This window comes from Salvelinus namaycush, chromosome 6 (genome assembly GCF_016432855.1).
Source record: "Salvelinus namaycush isolate Seneca chromosome 6, SaNama_1.0, whole genome shotgun sequence".
Lineage (NCBI taxonomy): Eukaryota > Metazoa > Chordata > Actinopteri > Salmoniformes > Salmonidae > Salvelinus > Salvelinus namaycush.
In genome coordinates this window covers 51540144-51552927 of record NC_052312.1, presented here as the reverse complement: position 1 = coordinate 51552927, position 12784 = coordinate 51540144, and the positions used below count along the sequence as shown (strand labels likewise).

General features: G+C 43.3%; 1 protein-coding gene across 1 annotated transcript in view; it reads right to left on the bottom strand.

Moving 5' to 3' along the window:
* Positions 1-1819: 1819 nt before the first annotated feature.
* LOC120050139 (ras-related protein Rap-1b) overlaps positions 1820-12784 on the bottom strand; it is a 32297-nt gene continuing 21332 nt past the window's right edge. Inside the window, exons 4-5 of the mRNA XM_038996795.1 lie at positions 3481-3596; positions 1820-3200 (exon numbers count right to left, since the gene is read on the bottom strand). Coding sequence (XP_038852723.1) covers positions 3510-3596 — 87 coding nt within the window. The 3' untranslated portion in view covers positions 1820-3200; positions 3481-3509. The remainder of the gene's footprint in view (positions 3201-3480; positions 3597-12784) is intronic.

The window sequence follows — 12784 nt, the reverse complement described above, 5'->3', positions numbered from 1 at the left end:
GGCTAAACCAGAGAGATAAAACAATATGTATGGCTAAACCAGAGAGATAAAACAATCTGTATGGCTAAACCACAGAGATAAAACAATCTGTATGGCTAAACCACAGAGATAAAACAATCTGTATGGCTAAACCACAGAGATAAAACAATCTGTATGGCTAAACCAGAGAGATAAAACAATATGTATGGCTAAACCACAGAGATAAAACAATCTGTATGGCTAAACCAGAGAGATAAAACAATCTATATGGTTAAACCACAGAGATAAAACAATCTGTATGGCTAAACCACAGAGATAAAACAATCTGTATGGCTAAACCACAGAGATAAAACAATATGTATGGCTAAACCACAGAGATAAAACAATCTGTATGGCTAAACCAGAGAGATAAAACAATCTGTATGGCTAAAACAACAACAACAACACGGAACATTCCGGCTGCGGGCCGGCGTCATGGCAACGCCCTTGCATGGCAATCCAATTTATTGAACTACAGATGCTGGGTTATACAAAATACACCACTTCAATTAAGGCTTTTTAGTTTACATTTGGCCACCCCTCTTTTCCCTCCCCAACCCCATAATAGGCAGATGACATTGCATGTCCAATACTGTGGCTCTGTAAGGGGGACATGGTACACATGGTCTGTCCACCAGGACTGATGCTGTTGGTTATCATCACAGCAACACAAAGCAACAAAGGCATTCTCTTACAAGAGGTCAACAGAGGTCACGCAACTCACAACAAACGTGCAACTTTAACCCCCCCCTCCCTCCCTCCCTCCCTCCCTGCGTCTCAAATGGCAACCTAAGCCCATAGGGCTCTGGTCAAAAGTAGTGCACTATGTAGGGAATAGGGTGCCATTGGGGACGCACCCCCCCGTCTCATCCAAGTTCTGCCTGTTCCTCTTCATCATCATCATCATCTCTACATTGCTGTGGTTCTTATTGTATTTCAGTCTTATTCCCTGCTGCTTCAAAACACATTAGTTTGTCCCCCCTCCCCCACATTCACTATAGAACAGATAACAACCCCACACGGTTACTCTTCATCACCATCATCATCATCATCATCTGACAGACTGACAGGAAACAGGTCACACCAAGTATTACACGGGTGAAATAGTCACTAACAGGCAAGTTTCTTTACTGACAGGATCCAATATTTGGTTTTCATATCCTCAGCTGACAACAGATGCATTAGCAAGCAAGGGGAGGGGCTGGGGGAGATGGGGGAGGGGCTGGGGAAGAGGCTGGGGGAGAGGGGCTAGGGGAGATGGGGAGGGGCTGGGGGAGATGGGGAGGGGCTGGGGGAGATGGGGGAGGGGCTGGGGGAGGGCTAGGGGAGAGGGGGAGGGGCTGGGGGAGATGGGGGAGGGGCTGGGGGAGGGCTAGGGGAGAGGGGGAGGGGCTGGGAAAGAGGGGAGGGGCTGGGGGAGGGCTAGGGGAGAGGAGTGAGATAGGGGAAAGAGGCTAGGGGAGGGCTAGGGGAGAGGAGTGAGATAGGGGAAAGAGGCTAGGGGACAGGGGGAGATAGGGGCTGTGGGAGGGAGGGAGAAGGGGAGAGTGGCTGGTTTAGAAAAGGAGAGGGAGTACAGTGAGAATCTACAGTAGCGTTTCCCAAACTCGGTCCTGGGCCCCCCCCCCCCCCCTGGGTGCATGTTTTGGTTTTTGCCCTAGCACTACACAGATTACTCAAATAATCATCAAGCTTGATTATTTGAATCAGCTGTGCAGTGCCAAAAGGTGTCCCTCTTGGGGTCCCCAGGACCTAGTTTGAGAAACGTTGCTCTACAACAACAGAAGTGTGGAGAATGACATCACCAATGACATGTTGTTCTTTATTTTTTTTGTATTAAAAATCTATACTTCCTGTTGTAGATCGCAGATTCCATGAGAGGGGATTGGCTAACTGGACAAACCAACCAATGAGAGACGGCCTTGGAAGGATAAAGTAAAAAAAAACATGATGAGGATCGCCCAGTCACGTCTGGCCATTGGTGTCTCAGAAGTTTGGTAGCTTGTTAAAATGTCCAGTCCCTCTTTGACCACAACCCCAATTGAAAAACCCCACTGTACAAACATCTTTGTAAACAACACAAGGGCTGCCTCCAAAATTGCACCCTAGTTCCCTATATAGTGTACTACTTTTGACCAGGGCCTATAGGGAAACCAATAGGGACACCCATTGGGCTCTGGTCAAATGTAGTACACTCGGGTGCCATTTCAGACGCACACAAGGAAACCCAGGCATGACATAGAAGGATGATTGGATCATAGTTGGATTCTCCAGAAAGAAAGATGATTGGATCATAGTTGGATTCTCCAGAACAAAAAAAAACCTATTTGAAGGCAACATCATCAGGCTAAAAGACAATATGATAGTTACTGAAAAAACACCATACTTTTTTTTTCTTTTTACACATAATAATAATAATAATCACTTTTGTATCCACAGGTTTACTCCTCAAATAAAACTCACATATAATAATAATAATCACTGTTGTATCCACAGGTTTACTCCTCAAATAAAACTCATAGCAATAGCTGTCGCAGTATAGCATCTCTCAGTAGAGACAAAACTAGTCATTTAAAAAGAAATAAAAAGACAGAAAAATGATGTTGAATGATCGAAGGAAAATATAAAAAGGTACAAATAAAAAGTTAGAAAATAAACCACAGGAGCAAGTTAGCTGTATGAACCGGACTATATAGATGCTCTTTGGGACTTTTTTCTCTGGCTAATATAGAGGTGCTTATAAATACCGCATCGTTGTAGCTACTCACCATGGCAACGTGCACATTCTGGTTAGACATCCGTTTCTACGGCTACTGTCTCCGTTAGCAATAACACTGTGTGTAGGGATCGGGATTTTATTTTGATTCATTTTGACTGATTTACCAATTTTATTTATTAAATTTACTTTATTTTCTGACCTTAATTTTTCCATTTCAGTTGCATACAGTTAGAATATATATATTTGTAAGTAGAAATCTTGTTCTCGTGACACTGGAAAGTGATAATGGTTAATCTGTGTGTAAAAACTGATGTATTGTAGCTTTGAATCCGTTGGTTTGTTGGTTGGTTGGTTGGTTGGTTGTTGTTAAAGGGGCGTCACCACACAGGAAAGTCCATTCCATGTTAGGTTTTAGTAACGTCGGAATGCTGGCACTGCTGAGAGAGACAGCAGCAAATCAGACCTGAGAGGGAGAGAGAGAGAAGGTGGGTAGAGAGAGAGAGAAGGTGGGTAGAGAGCGAGAGAGAGAGAGAGAGAGAGAGAGAGAGAGAGACAGAGAGAGAGAGAGGTATAGAGACATTAATGACACTTCTAACTGCACCATATGATGTCTCTTAATATGAGAGGCAGAAGTTCTTGCTCGAGATATTCCTCGGTTTTAAGACAAGAAGGCCGCAGCCAAATGCCTACAACTGTCTTTTCAATTAGGCAGTGGCATTCTGACTCCTACAAGTGGTTCTCACCTGACTCAGTGCGACAGAGCAGCTGTGTATTAGAGGAGCTGACAGTTGGACTTTTTGCGTGTCTTCCCAGGTACTGGGGTTTTCCTGTTGATTTGCCTGACCAGGTCATAGAAGATCTGAAACACAGAGACACAACAATAGTTAGATACAAATTAGCCCTGGGTATCGTGTTAAGAAACAGTGGCTAGCCATGGGTATCGTGTTAAGAAACAGTGGCTAGCCATGGGTATCGTGTTAAGAAACAGTGGCTAGCCATGGGTATCGTGTTAAGAAACAGTGGCTAGCCATGGGTATCGTGTTAAGAAACAGTGGCTAGCCATGGGTATCGTGTTAAGAAACAGTGGCTAGCCATGGGTATCGTGTTAAGAAACAGTGGCTAGCCATGGGTATCGTGTTAAGAAACAGTGGCTAGCCATGGGTATCGTGTTAAGAAACAGTGGCTAGCCATGGGTATCGTGTTAAGCAACAGTGGCTAGCCATGGGTATCGTGTTAAGAAACAGTGGCTAGCCATGGGTATCGTGTTAAGAAACAGTGGCTAGCCATGGGTATCGTGTTAAGAAACAGTGGCTAGCCATGGATATCGTGTTAAGAAACAGTGGTTAGCCATGGGTATCGTGTTAAGAAACAGTGGCCAGCCATGGATATCGTGTTAAGCAACAGTGGCTAGCCATGGGTATCGTGTTAAGAAACAGTGGCTAGCCATGGGTATCGTGTTAAGAAACAGTGGCTAGCCATGGGTATCGTGTTAAGAAACAGTGGCTAGCCATGGGTATCGTGTTAAGAAACAGTGGCTAGCCATGGGTATCGTGTTAAGAAACAGTGGCTAGCCATGGGTATCGTGTTAAGCAACAGTGGCTAGCCATGGGTATCGTGTTAAGAAACAGTGGCTAGCCATGGGTATCGTGTTAAGAAACAGTGGTTAGCCATGGTTATCGTGTTAAGCAACAGTGGCTAGCCATGGGTATCGTGTTAAGAAACAGTGGTTAGCCATGGTTATCGTGTTAAGCAACAGTGGCTAGCCATGGGTATCGTGTTAAGAAACAGTGGCTAGCCATGGGTATCGTGTTAAGAAACAGTGGTTAGCCATGGGCATCGTGTTAAGAAACAGTGGTTAGCCATGGGTATCGTGTTAAGCAACAGTGGCTAGCCATGGGTATCGTGTTAAGAAACAGTGGCTAGCCATGGGTATCGTGTTAAGCAACAGTGGCCAGCCATGGTTATCGTGTTAAGAAACAGTGGCCAGCCATGGTTATCGTGTTAAGAAACAGTGGCTAGCCATGGGTATCGTGTTAAGAAACAGTGGCTAGCCATGGATATCGTGTTAAGAAACAGTCACAGGTGTCTTGGTTTGAAAAAGCAAAACCATGAGAGAATACATGTAAATGGCAGTGTGCCATTGGACTAGATCGATTCACACACTGTCAGATAGATGGTTTTAGAGTCAGTCAGAGCGTTTTAGTCAGGCCCAAGGCTCAGACCAGATCTCAGTGGACAGCGTGAGTGATGTCACCCACATCCCAACCAGACAAGATGACACCTCAGGCCACAATATTTACTAGACAGACAAATCACGTCTCAATCTGTGAGAACTCACCCAAGGGTTTATTTATGGATAATGATAGATAATGACTCATTCATGGCAACTGTATGTACAGGACCAGTCAAACGTTTGGACACACCTACTCATTCAAGGGTTTTTCTTTATTTTTACTATTTTCTACATAATCGAATATTAGTGAAGACATTCAAAACTATGTAATAACACATATGGAATCATGTAGTAACCAAAAAAGTGTTAAAATACATTTTATATTTGAGATTCTTCAAAGTAGCCACCCTTTGCCTTGATGACAGCTTTGCACACTCTTGGCATTCTCTCAACCAGCTTCACCTGGAATGCTTTTCCAACAGTCTTGAAGGAGTTCCCACATATGCAGAGCACTTGTTGGCTGCTTTTCCTTCACTCTGCGGTCCAACTCATCCCAAACCATCTCAATTGGGTTGAGGTTGGGTGATTGTGGAGGCCAGGTCATCTGATGCAGCACTCCATCACTCTCCTTCTTGGTTGGAATCTAAAATCTAAAATTTGGACTCATCAGACCAAAGGACAGATTTCCACCAGTCTAATGTCCATTGTTCGTGTTTCTTGGCCCAAGCAAGTCTCGTCTTTTTATTGGTGTCCTTTAGTAGTGGTTTCTTTGCAGCAATTCGACCATGAAGGCCAGATTCACTCAGTCTCCTCTGAACAGTTGATGTTGAGATGTGTCTGTTACTTGAACTCTGTGAATAATACATTTGGGCTGCAATATGAGGTGCAGGTAACTCTAATGAACTTATCCTCTGCAGCAGAGGTAACTCTGGGTCTTCCTTTCCTGTGGCGGTCCTCATGAGAGCCAGTTTCATCATAGCGCTTGATGGTTTTTGTGACCACTTGAAGAAACTTTAAAAGTTCTTGAAATGTACCGGATTGACTGACCTTCATAACTTAAAGTAATGATGGACTGTCGTTTCTCTTTGCTTATTTGAGCTGTTCTTACCATAATATGGACTTGGTATTTTATCAAATAGGGCTATCTTCTGTAAACCACCCCTACCTTGTCACAACTGATTGGCTCAAACGCATTAAGAAGGAAAGAAATTACACAAATTAACTTTTAACAAGGCACACCTGTTAATTGAAATGCATTCCAGGTGACTATCTCATGAAGCTGGTTGAGAGAATGCCAAGAGTGTGCAAAGCTGTCATCAAGGCAAAGGGTGGTTACTTTGAAGAATCTCAAATATAAAATATATTTTGATTTGTTTAACACTTTTTTGCTTACTACATGATTCCATATGTGTTATTTCGTAGTTTTGATGTCCACTATTATTATACAATGTAGAAAATAGTACAAATAAAGAAAAACCCTTGAATGAGTAGGTGTGTCCAAACTTTTGACTGGTACTGTATATTCTCAAAATGTTGCAGTCAAATATTTAAGTATTTAAAACAAGTATTTAAGACATGAAGTATCTTAGACAAGAATGAAGTATCTTAGACAAGAATGAAGTATCTTAGACTATGTGAAGTATTTTAGACTATGTGAAGTATTTTAGACTATATGAAGTATCTTTGACAATAGTGTATTTATAGTACCACAAACTGGTCAGAATGAAGGAATGGTCTGATTATTTTATTTCACCAGACAAAGCTGTATGACTAGGGGTAACAGACAAAGCTGTATGACTAGGGGTAACAGACAGAGCTGTACGACTAGGGGTAACAGACAAAGCTGTATGACTAGGGGTAACAGACAAAGCTGTATGACTAGGGGTAACAGACAAAGCTGTATGACTAGGGGTAACAGACAAAGCTGTACGACTAGGGGTAACAGACAAAGCTGTATGACTAGGGGTAACAGACAGAGCTGTATGACTAGGGGGTAACAGACAAAGCTGTATGACTAGGGGTAACAGACAGAGCTGTATGACTAGGGGTAACAGACAAAGCTGTATGACTAGGGGTAACAGACAGAGCTGTATGACTAGGGGTAACAGACAGAGCTGTATGACTAGGGGTAACAGACAGAGCTGTATGACTAGGGGTAACAGACAGAGCTGTATGACTAGGGGTAACAGACACAGCTGGGGGTAGTTTTAGTTGTCACTGTCACACACCCAGAGTGTTACATAACTCACATACACACACCACATCACATCCATTTGGAGCAGACAGCCTCCTGTCCTGAATCTGCACTCTTTAGACATAAAACATACCCCTTGGATATAATCAATGGTTACAGCTCGAGCCAATTGCATAATTATAGTGATTAAACCAATATCAATCAGATGTGAGTGAGTGAGTGAGAGAGGGTGCTATCATGCCAAGAGACAAGGATATATCTCAGGCTGGTATTACCCATAAAGCCCATTTCCTGTTGACAATCGCATCTCTCTAATGGAGCCAGCTTGTTGTCAATGACACAGGTTGTGGATCAACCAAAGACCGACAGTCTCTATTAGAAGTGAGTCATCTCTACTAGAATGGGGTCATCTCTATTAGAAGTGAGTCATCTCTACTAGAATGGGGTCATCTCTATTAGAATGGGGTCATCTCTATTAGAATGGGGTCATCTCTATTAGAATGGGGTCATCTCTATTAGAATGGAGTCATCTCTATTAGAATGGAGTCATCTCTATTAGAATGGGGTCATCTCTATTAGAATGGGGTCATCTCTACTAGAATGGGGTCATCTCTATTAGAAGTGAGTCATCTCTATTAGAATGGGGTCATCTCTATTAGAATGGAGTCATCTCTATTAGAATGGGGTCATCTCTATTAGAATGGGTCATCTCTATTAGAATGGGGTCATCTCTATTAGAAGTGAGTCATCTCTACTAGAATGGGGTCATCTCTACTAGAATGGGGTCATCTCTATTAAAATGGAGTCATCTCTGAATGGAGTCATCTCTATTAGAATGGGGTCATCTCTATTAGAATGGGGTCATCTCTATTAGAATGGAGTCATCTCTGAATGGAGTCATCTCTATTAGAATGGGGTCATCTCTATTAGAATGGAGTCATCTCTATTAGAATGGGTCATCTTTATTACATTTACATTTACATTTAAGTCATTTAGCAGACGCTCTTATCCAGAGCGACTTACAAATTGGTGCATTCACCTTATGATATTAGAATGGGGTCATCCTATTAGAACGGAGTCATCTCTATTAGAATGGAGTCATCTCTATTAGAATGGGGTCATGTCTATTAGAATGGGGTCATGTCTATTAGAATGGGGTTATCTCTATTAGAATGGGTCATCTCTATTAGAATGGGTCATCTCTATTAGAATGGGTCATCTCTATTAGAATGGGTCATCTCTATTAGAATGGGTCATCTCTATTAGAATGGGTCATCTCTATTAGAATGGGTCATCTCTACTAGAATGGGTCATCTCTATTAGAATGGGTCATCTCTATTAGAATAGGGTTATCTCTATTAGAATAGGTCATCTCTATTAGAATGGGTCATCTCTATTAGAATGGATAATCTCTATCACCACTTAAACCAAGAGCATGGCTCAGACCAGCTAGAGACTGGTGCTTAATGGGATAACTGGTTTATAGTGGTGTAACTCATTTACATTTAAGTCATTTAGCAGACGCTCTTATTCAGAGCGACTTACAAATTGGAAAGTTCATACATATTCATCCTGGTCCCCCCGTGGGAATTGAACCCTGGTCCCCCCGTGGGAATTGAACCCACAACCCTGGCGTTGCAAGCGCCATGCTCTACCAACTGAGCCACACGGGACCACAACTCCCCAGAGGTCAGGGGTCAACCCACATTAAACCTGGTTTATAGTGGTGTAACTCCCCAGGGGTCAGGGGTCAACCCACATTAAACCTGGTTTATAGTGGTGTAACTCCCCAGGGGTCAGGGGTCAACCCACATTAAACCTGGTTTATAGTGGAGTAACTCCCCAGGGGTCAAGCCACATTAAACCTGATTTATAGTGGTGTAACTCCCCAGGGGTCAGGGGTCAACCCACATTAAACCTGGTTTATAGTGGTATAATGGGTCAGGGGTCAACCCACATTAAACCCCACTGACTGACCTCACAGCTACTGTAGCCTATCACAGTGGTGAATGAGTGAATAAATGAATAAGGCCTGGGGCAGGAAAGTGCTGTCTGGGATAGTGGACTCTTGACTCAGAGCAGAACCGGGTTTGGCCTTTGTTGATGATGTGACATGAAGCCCAATGCCATCTCTTCATTATATAAGCCCAACGGCATCTCTGCATTATCCCCCTATATACACACACATACATTTAGTACTGTAGATATGTGGTAGTGGTGGAGTAGGGGCCTGAGGGCACACAGTGTGTGGGGAAATCTGTGAATGTATTGTTATGTTTTTAAAATTGTATAAACTGCCTTAATTTTGCTGGACCACAGGAAGAGTAGCTGCTGCCTTGGCAGGAACTAATGGGGATCCATAATAAACCCCAGGAAGAGTAGCAGCTGCCTTGGCAGGAACTAATGGGGATCCATAATAAACCCCAGGAAGAGTAGCTGCTGCCTTGGCAGGAACTAAATGGGGATCCATAATAAACCCCAGGAAGAGTAGCTGCTGCCTTGGCAGGAACTAATGGGGATCCATAATAAACCCCAGGAAGAGTAGCAGCTGCCTTGGCAGGAACTAATGGGGATCCATAATAAACCCCAGGAAGAGTAGCCGCTGCCTTGGCAGGAACTAATGGGGATCCATAATAAACCCCAGGAAGAGTAGCAGCTGCCTTGGCAGGAAGTAATGGGGATCCATAATAAACCCCAGGAAGAGTAGCCGCTGCCTTGGCAGGAACTAATGGGGATCCATAATAAACCCCAGGAAGAGTAGCCGCTGCCTTGGCAGGAACTAATGGGGATCCATAATAAACCCCAGGAAGAGTAGCTGCTGCCTTGGCAGGAACTAATGGGGATCCATAATACACCCCAGGAAGAGTAGCTGCTGCCTTGGCAGGAACTAATGGGGATCCATAATAAACCCCAGGAAGAGTAGCTGCTGCCTTGACAGGAACTAATGAGGATCCATAATAAACCCCAGGAAGAGTAGCTGCTGCCTTGGCAGGAACTAATGGGGATCCATAATAAACCCCAGGAAGAGTAGCTGCTGCCTTGGCAGGAACTAATGGGGATCCATAATAAACCCCAGGTAGAGTAGCAGCTGCCTTGGCAGGAACTAATGGGGATACATAACAAACCCCAGGTAGAGTAGCAGCTGCCTTGGCAGGAACTAATGGGGATCTATAATAAACCCCAGGAAGAGTAGCTGCTGCCTTGACAGGAACTAATGGGGATGCATAATAAACCCCAGGAAGAGTAGCTGCTGCCTTGGCAGGAACTAATGGGGATACATAATAAATACAAAAACAAAGGCTTGCTGCTGATTCTGAGACATTAAGTCCAGTACCATCCCTTCATTATCTAAGTGAAAGGCTGTAGTGGTGTGGTTGGGCTGTAGCCTAGTATTGAAGATGTGTCTGGACTGAGAGGAAGGGGAGAGGAGGCAGGAAGACAGAAAAGACAGACAGATTTAACGATGGAATGAGCGAGGCTGTTTAGGAAGAGATTAACATTAAGGCCACGGCCCGATATCTGGAGCTGGTAATCAAACTGAATGCAGAGCAAGAAACACAAACTGCTAAATGAGACGTATTATTCTGAAGCAATAGGTTCAGCATTCAAAATCAACTGTCAAACATACAGGGCATTCGGAAAGTATTCAGAACCCTTCACCTTTTACACATTTTGTTACGTTACAGCCTTATTCTAAAATGGATTCAATATTTTTTTCTCATCATTCTACACACAAGACCCCATAATGACATCACAAGACCCCATAATGACAACACAGGACCCCATAATGACATCACAAGACCCCATAATGACAAAGCGAAAACAGGTTTTTAGACATTATTGCACATGTATGATAAATAAAAACAAAAATACCTTATTTACATAAGTATTCAGACCCTTTGCTATGAGACTCAAAATTGAGCACCGGTGCATCTGGTTTCCATTTATCATCCTTGAGATGTTTCTACAACTTGATAGGAGTCCACTTTAAGTAAATAAAATTTACATGATTTGGAAAGGCACACACCTGTCTATATAAGATCCCACATTTGACAGTGCACGTCAGAGCAAAAACCGAGCTGGCCGCCCGGCCAAACTGAGCAATCGGGGGAGAAGGGCCTTGGTCAGGGAGATGGCCAAGAACCTGATGGTCACTCTGACAGAGCGCCAGAGTTCCTCTGTGGAGATGGGAGAACCTTCCAGAAGGACAACCATCTCTGCAGCCCTCCACCCCCTTCTCCCCATTGTGTCCACCCCTTCTCCCCATTGTCCCCACCCCCTTCTCCCTCTCTCTCTATTGTCCTCACCCCCTTCTCCATTGTGTAACAAGCCGTAATATCTTATAAGTCCACTAGGGACTTTTGTCTCATGTAACTGTGTATGTGTATTCTGTGTTATTATTTAGTTAGTTAGTTAATAAATAATTCAATCAATTTGTGTAGAACTGAATAATCAGAAAAGGCTGGGGTTCTTGCGGATTCAAGAAATCTGCGACGTTCAGAATGAGACTGATGTGAGGTAATGATTAATAAGTGACTGTTATCGATATATAACATATCTTTTAGAGTTGAATTCGGGAGACGGTATATTCCGTGGTGCCCCAAATCCTAATGAGTTCATTGTTACATGATTCATTTAAAATCGGGTAACAATTAAACATAGTTAGTTATTGATAAATAACCGTCATCACATTAATCAAAGTCACAACAGTAGATTACTGAGGGAAAAAAACAATTTAATCCATTTTAGAATAAGGCTGTAACGTAACAAAATGTGGAAAAAGTCAAGGGGTCTGAATACTTTCCGAATGCACTGTATCTTGGTGGAACAAAACACTGTGTTGTTGACTGAAGTAGACTGCCTGACGTGTGTGTGTGTGTTTGACTAGATGTTGGAAAGTGATTTCTATGTGTACAGAGAGGGTGAGGCTGCTATTTGTTTATGTGTGTGTGTGTGTGTGTGTGTGTGTGTGTGTGTGTGTGTGTGTGTGTGTGTGTGTGTGTGTGTGTGTGTGTGTGTGTATATATATATACAGAGGTGACGCAGGCCAGATGAGGGGACGTCGTTGGCTGGTAGCCTCTGGTGGCCCTGGGCAGCTGGGCGCACACACACACAAACAAACATAAACAGATACACACAGACAGACACACACACAGATACACACACACACACACACACACACACACACACACACACACACACACACACACACACACACACACACACACACACACACACACACACACACACACACACAGAGAGAGACAGACAGACAAAGACACACACACAGATACACACACAGACAGCACCATTGTGTGACATCAGAGTCCGTTGTAAACACAGTGGGACCAGAAGGAGGGAAGGTTCAGCTACTAGTGAGGTTACTGATTAACCTCAGACTAAATATCTAAATATCCCACACTGCTACTGACAGCAACAACACAGTTTAATCCTATCAGTTACTGTTCATAGGAGGTACAGAACCTGTTGTTTAAAGTTACTGTTCATAGGAGGTACAGAACCTGTTGTTTATAGTTACTGTTCATAGGAGGTACAGAACCTGTTGTTTATAGTTACTGTTCATAGGAGGTACAGAACCTGTTGTTTAAAGTTACTGTTCATAGGAGGTACAGAACCTGTTGTTTAAAGTTACTGTTCATAGGAGGTACAGAACCTGTTG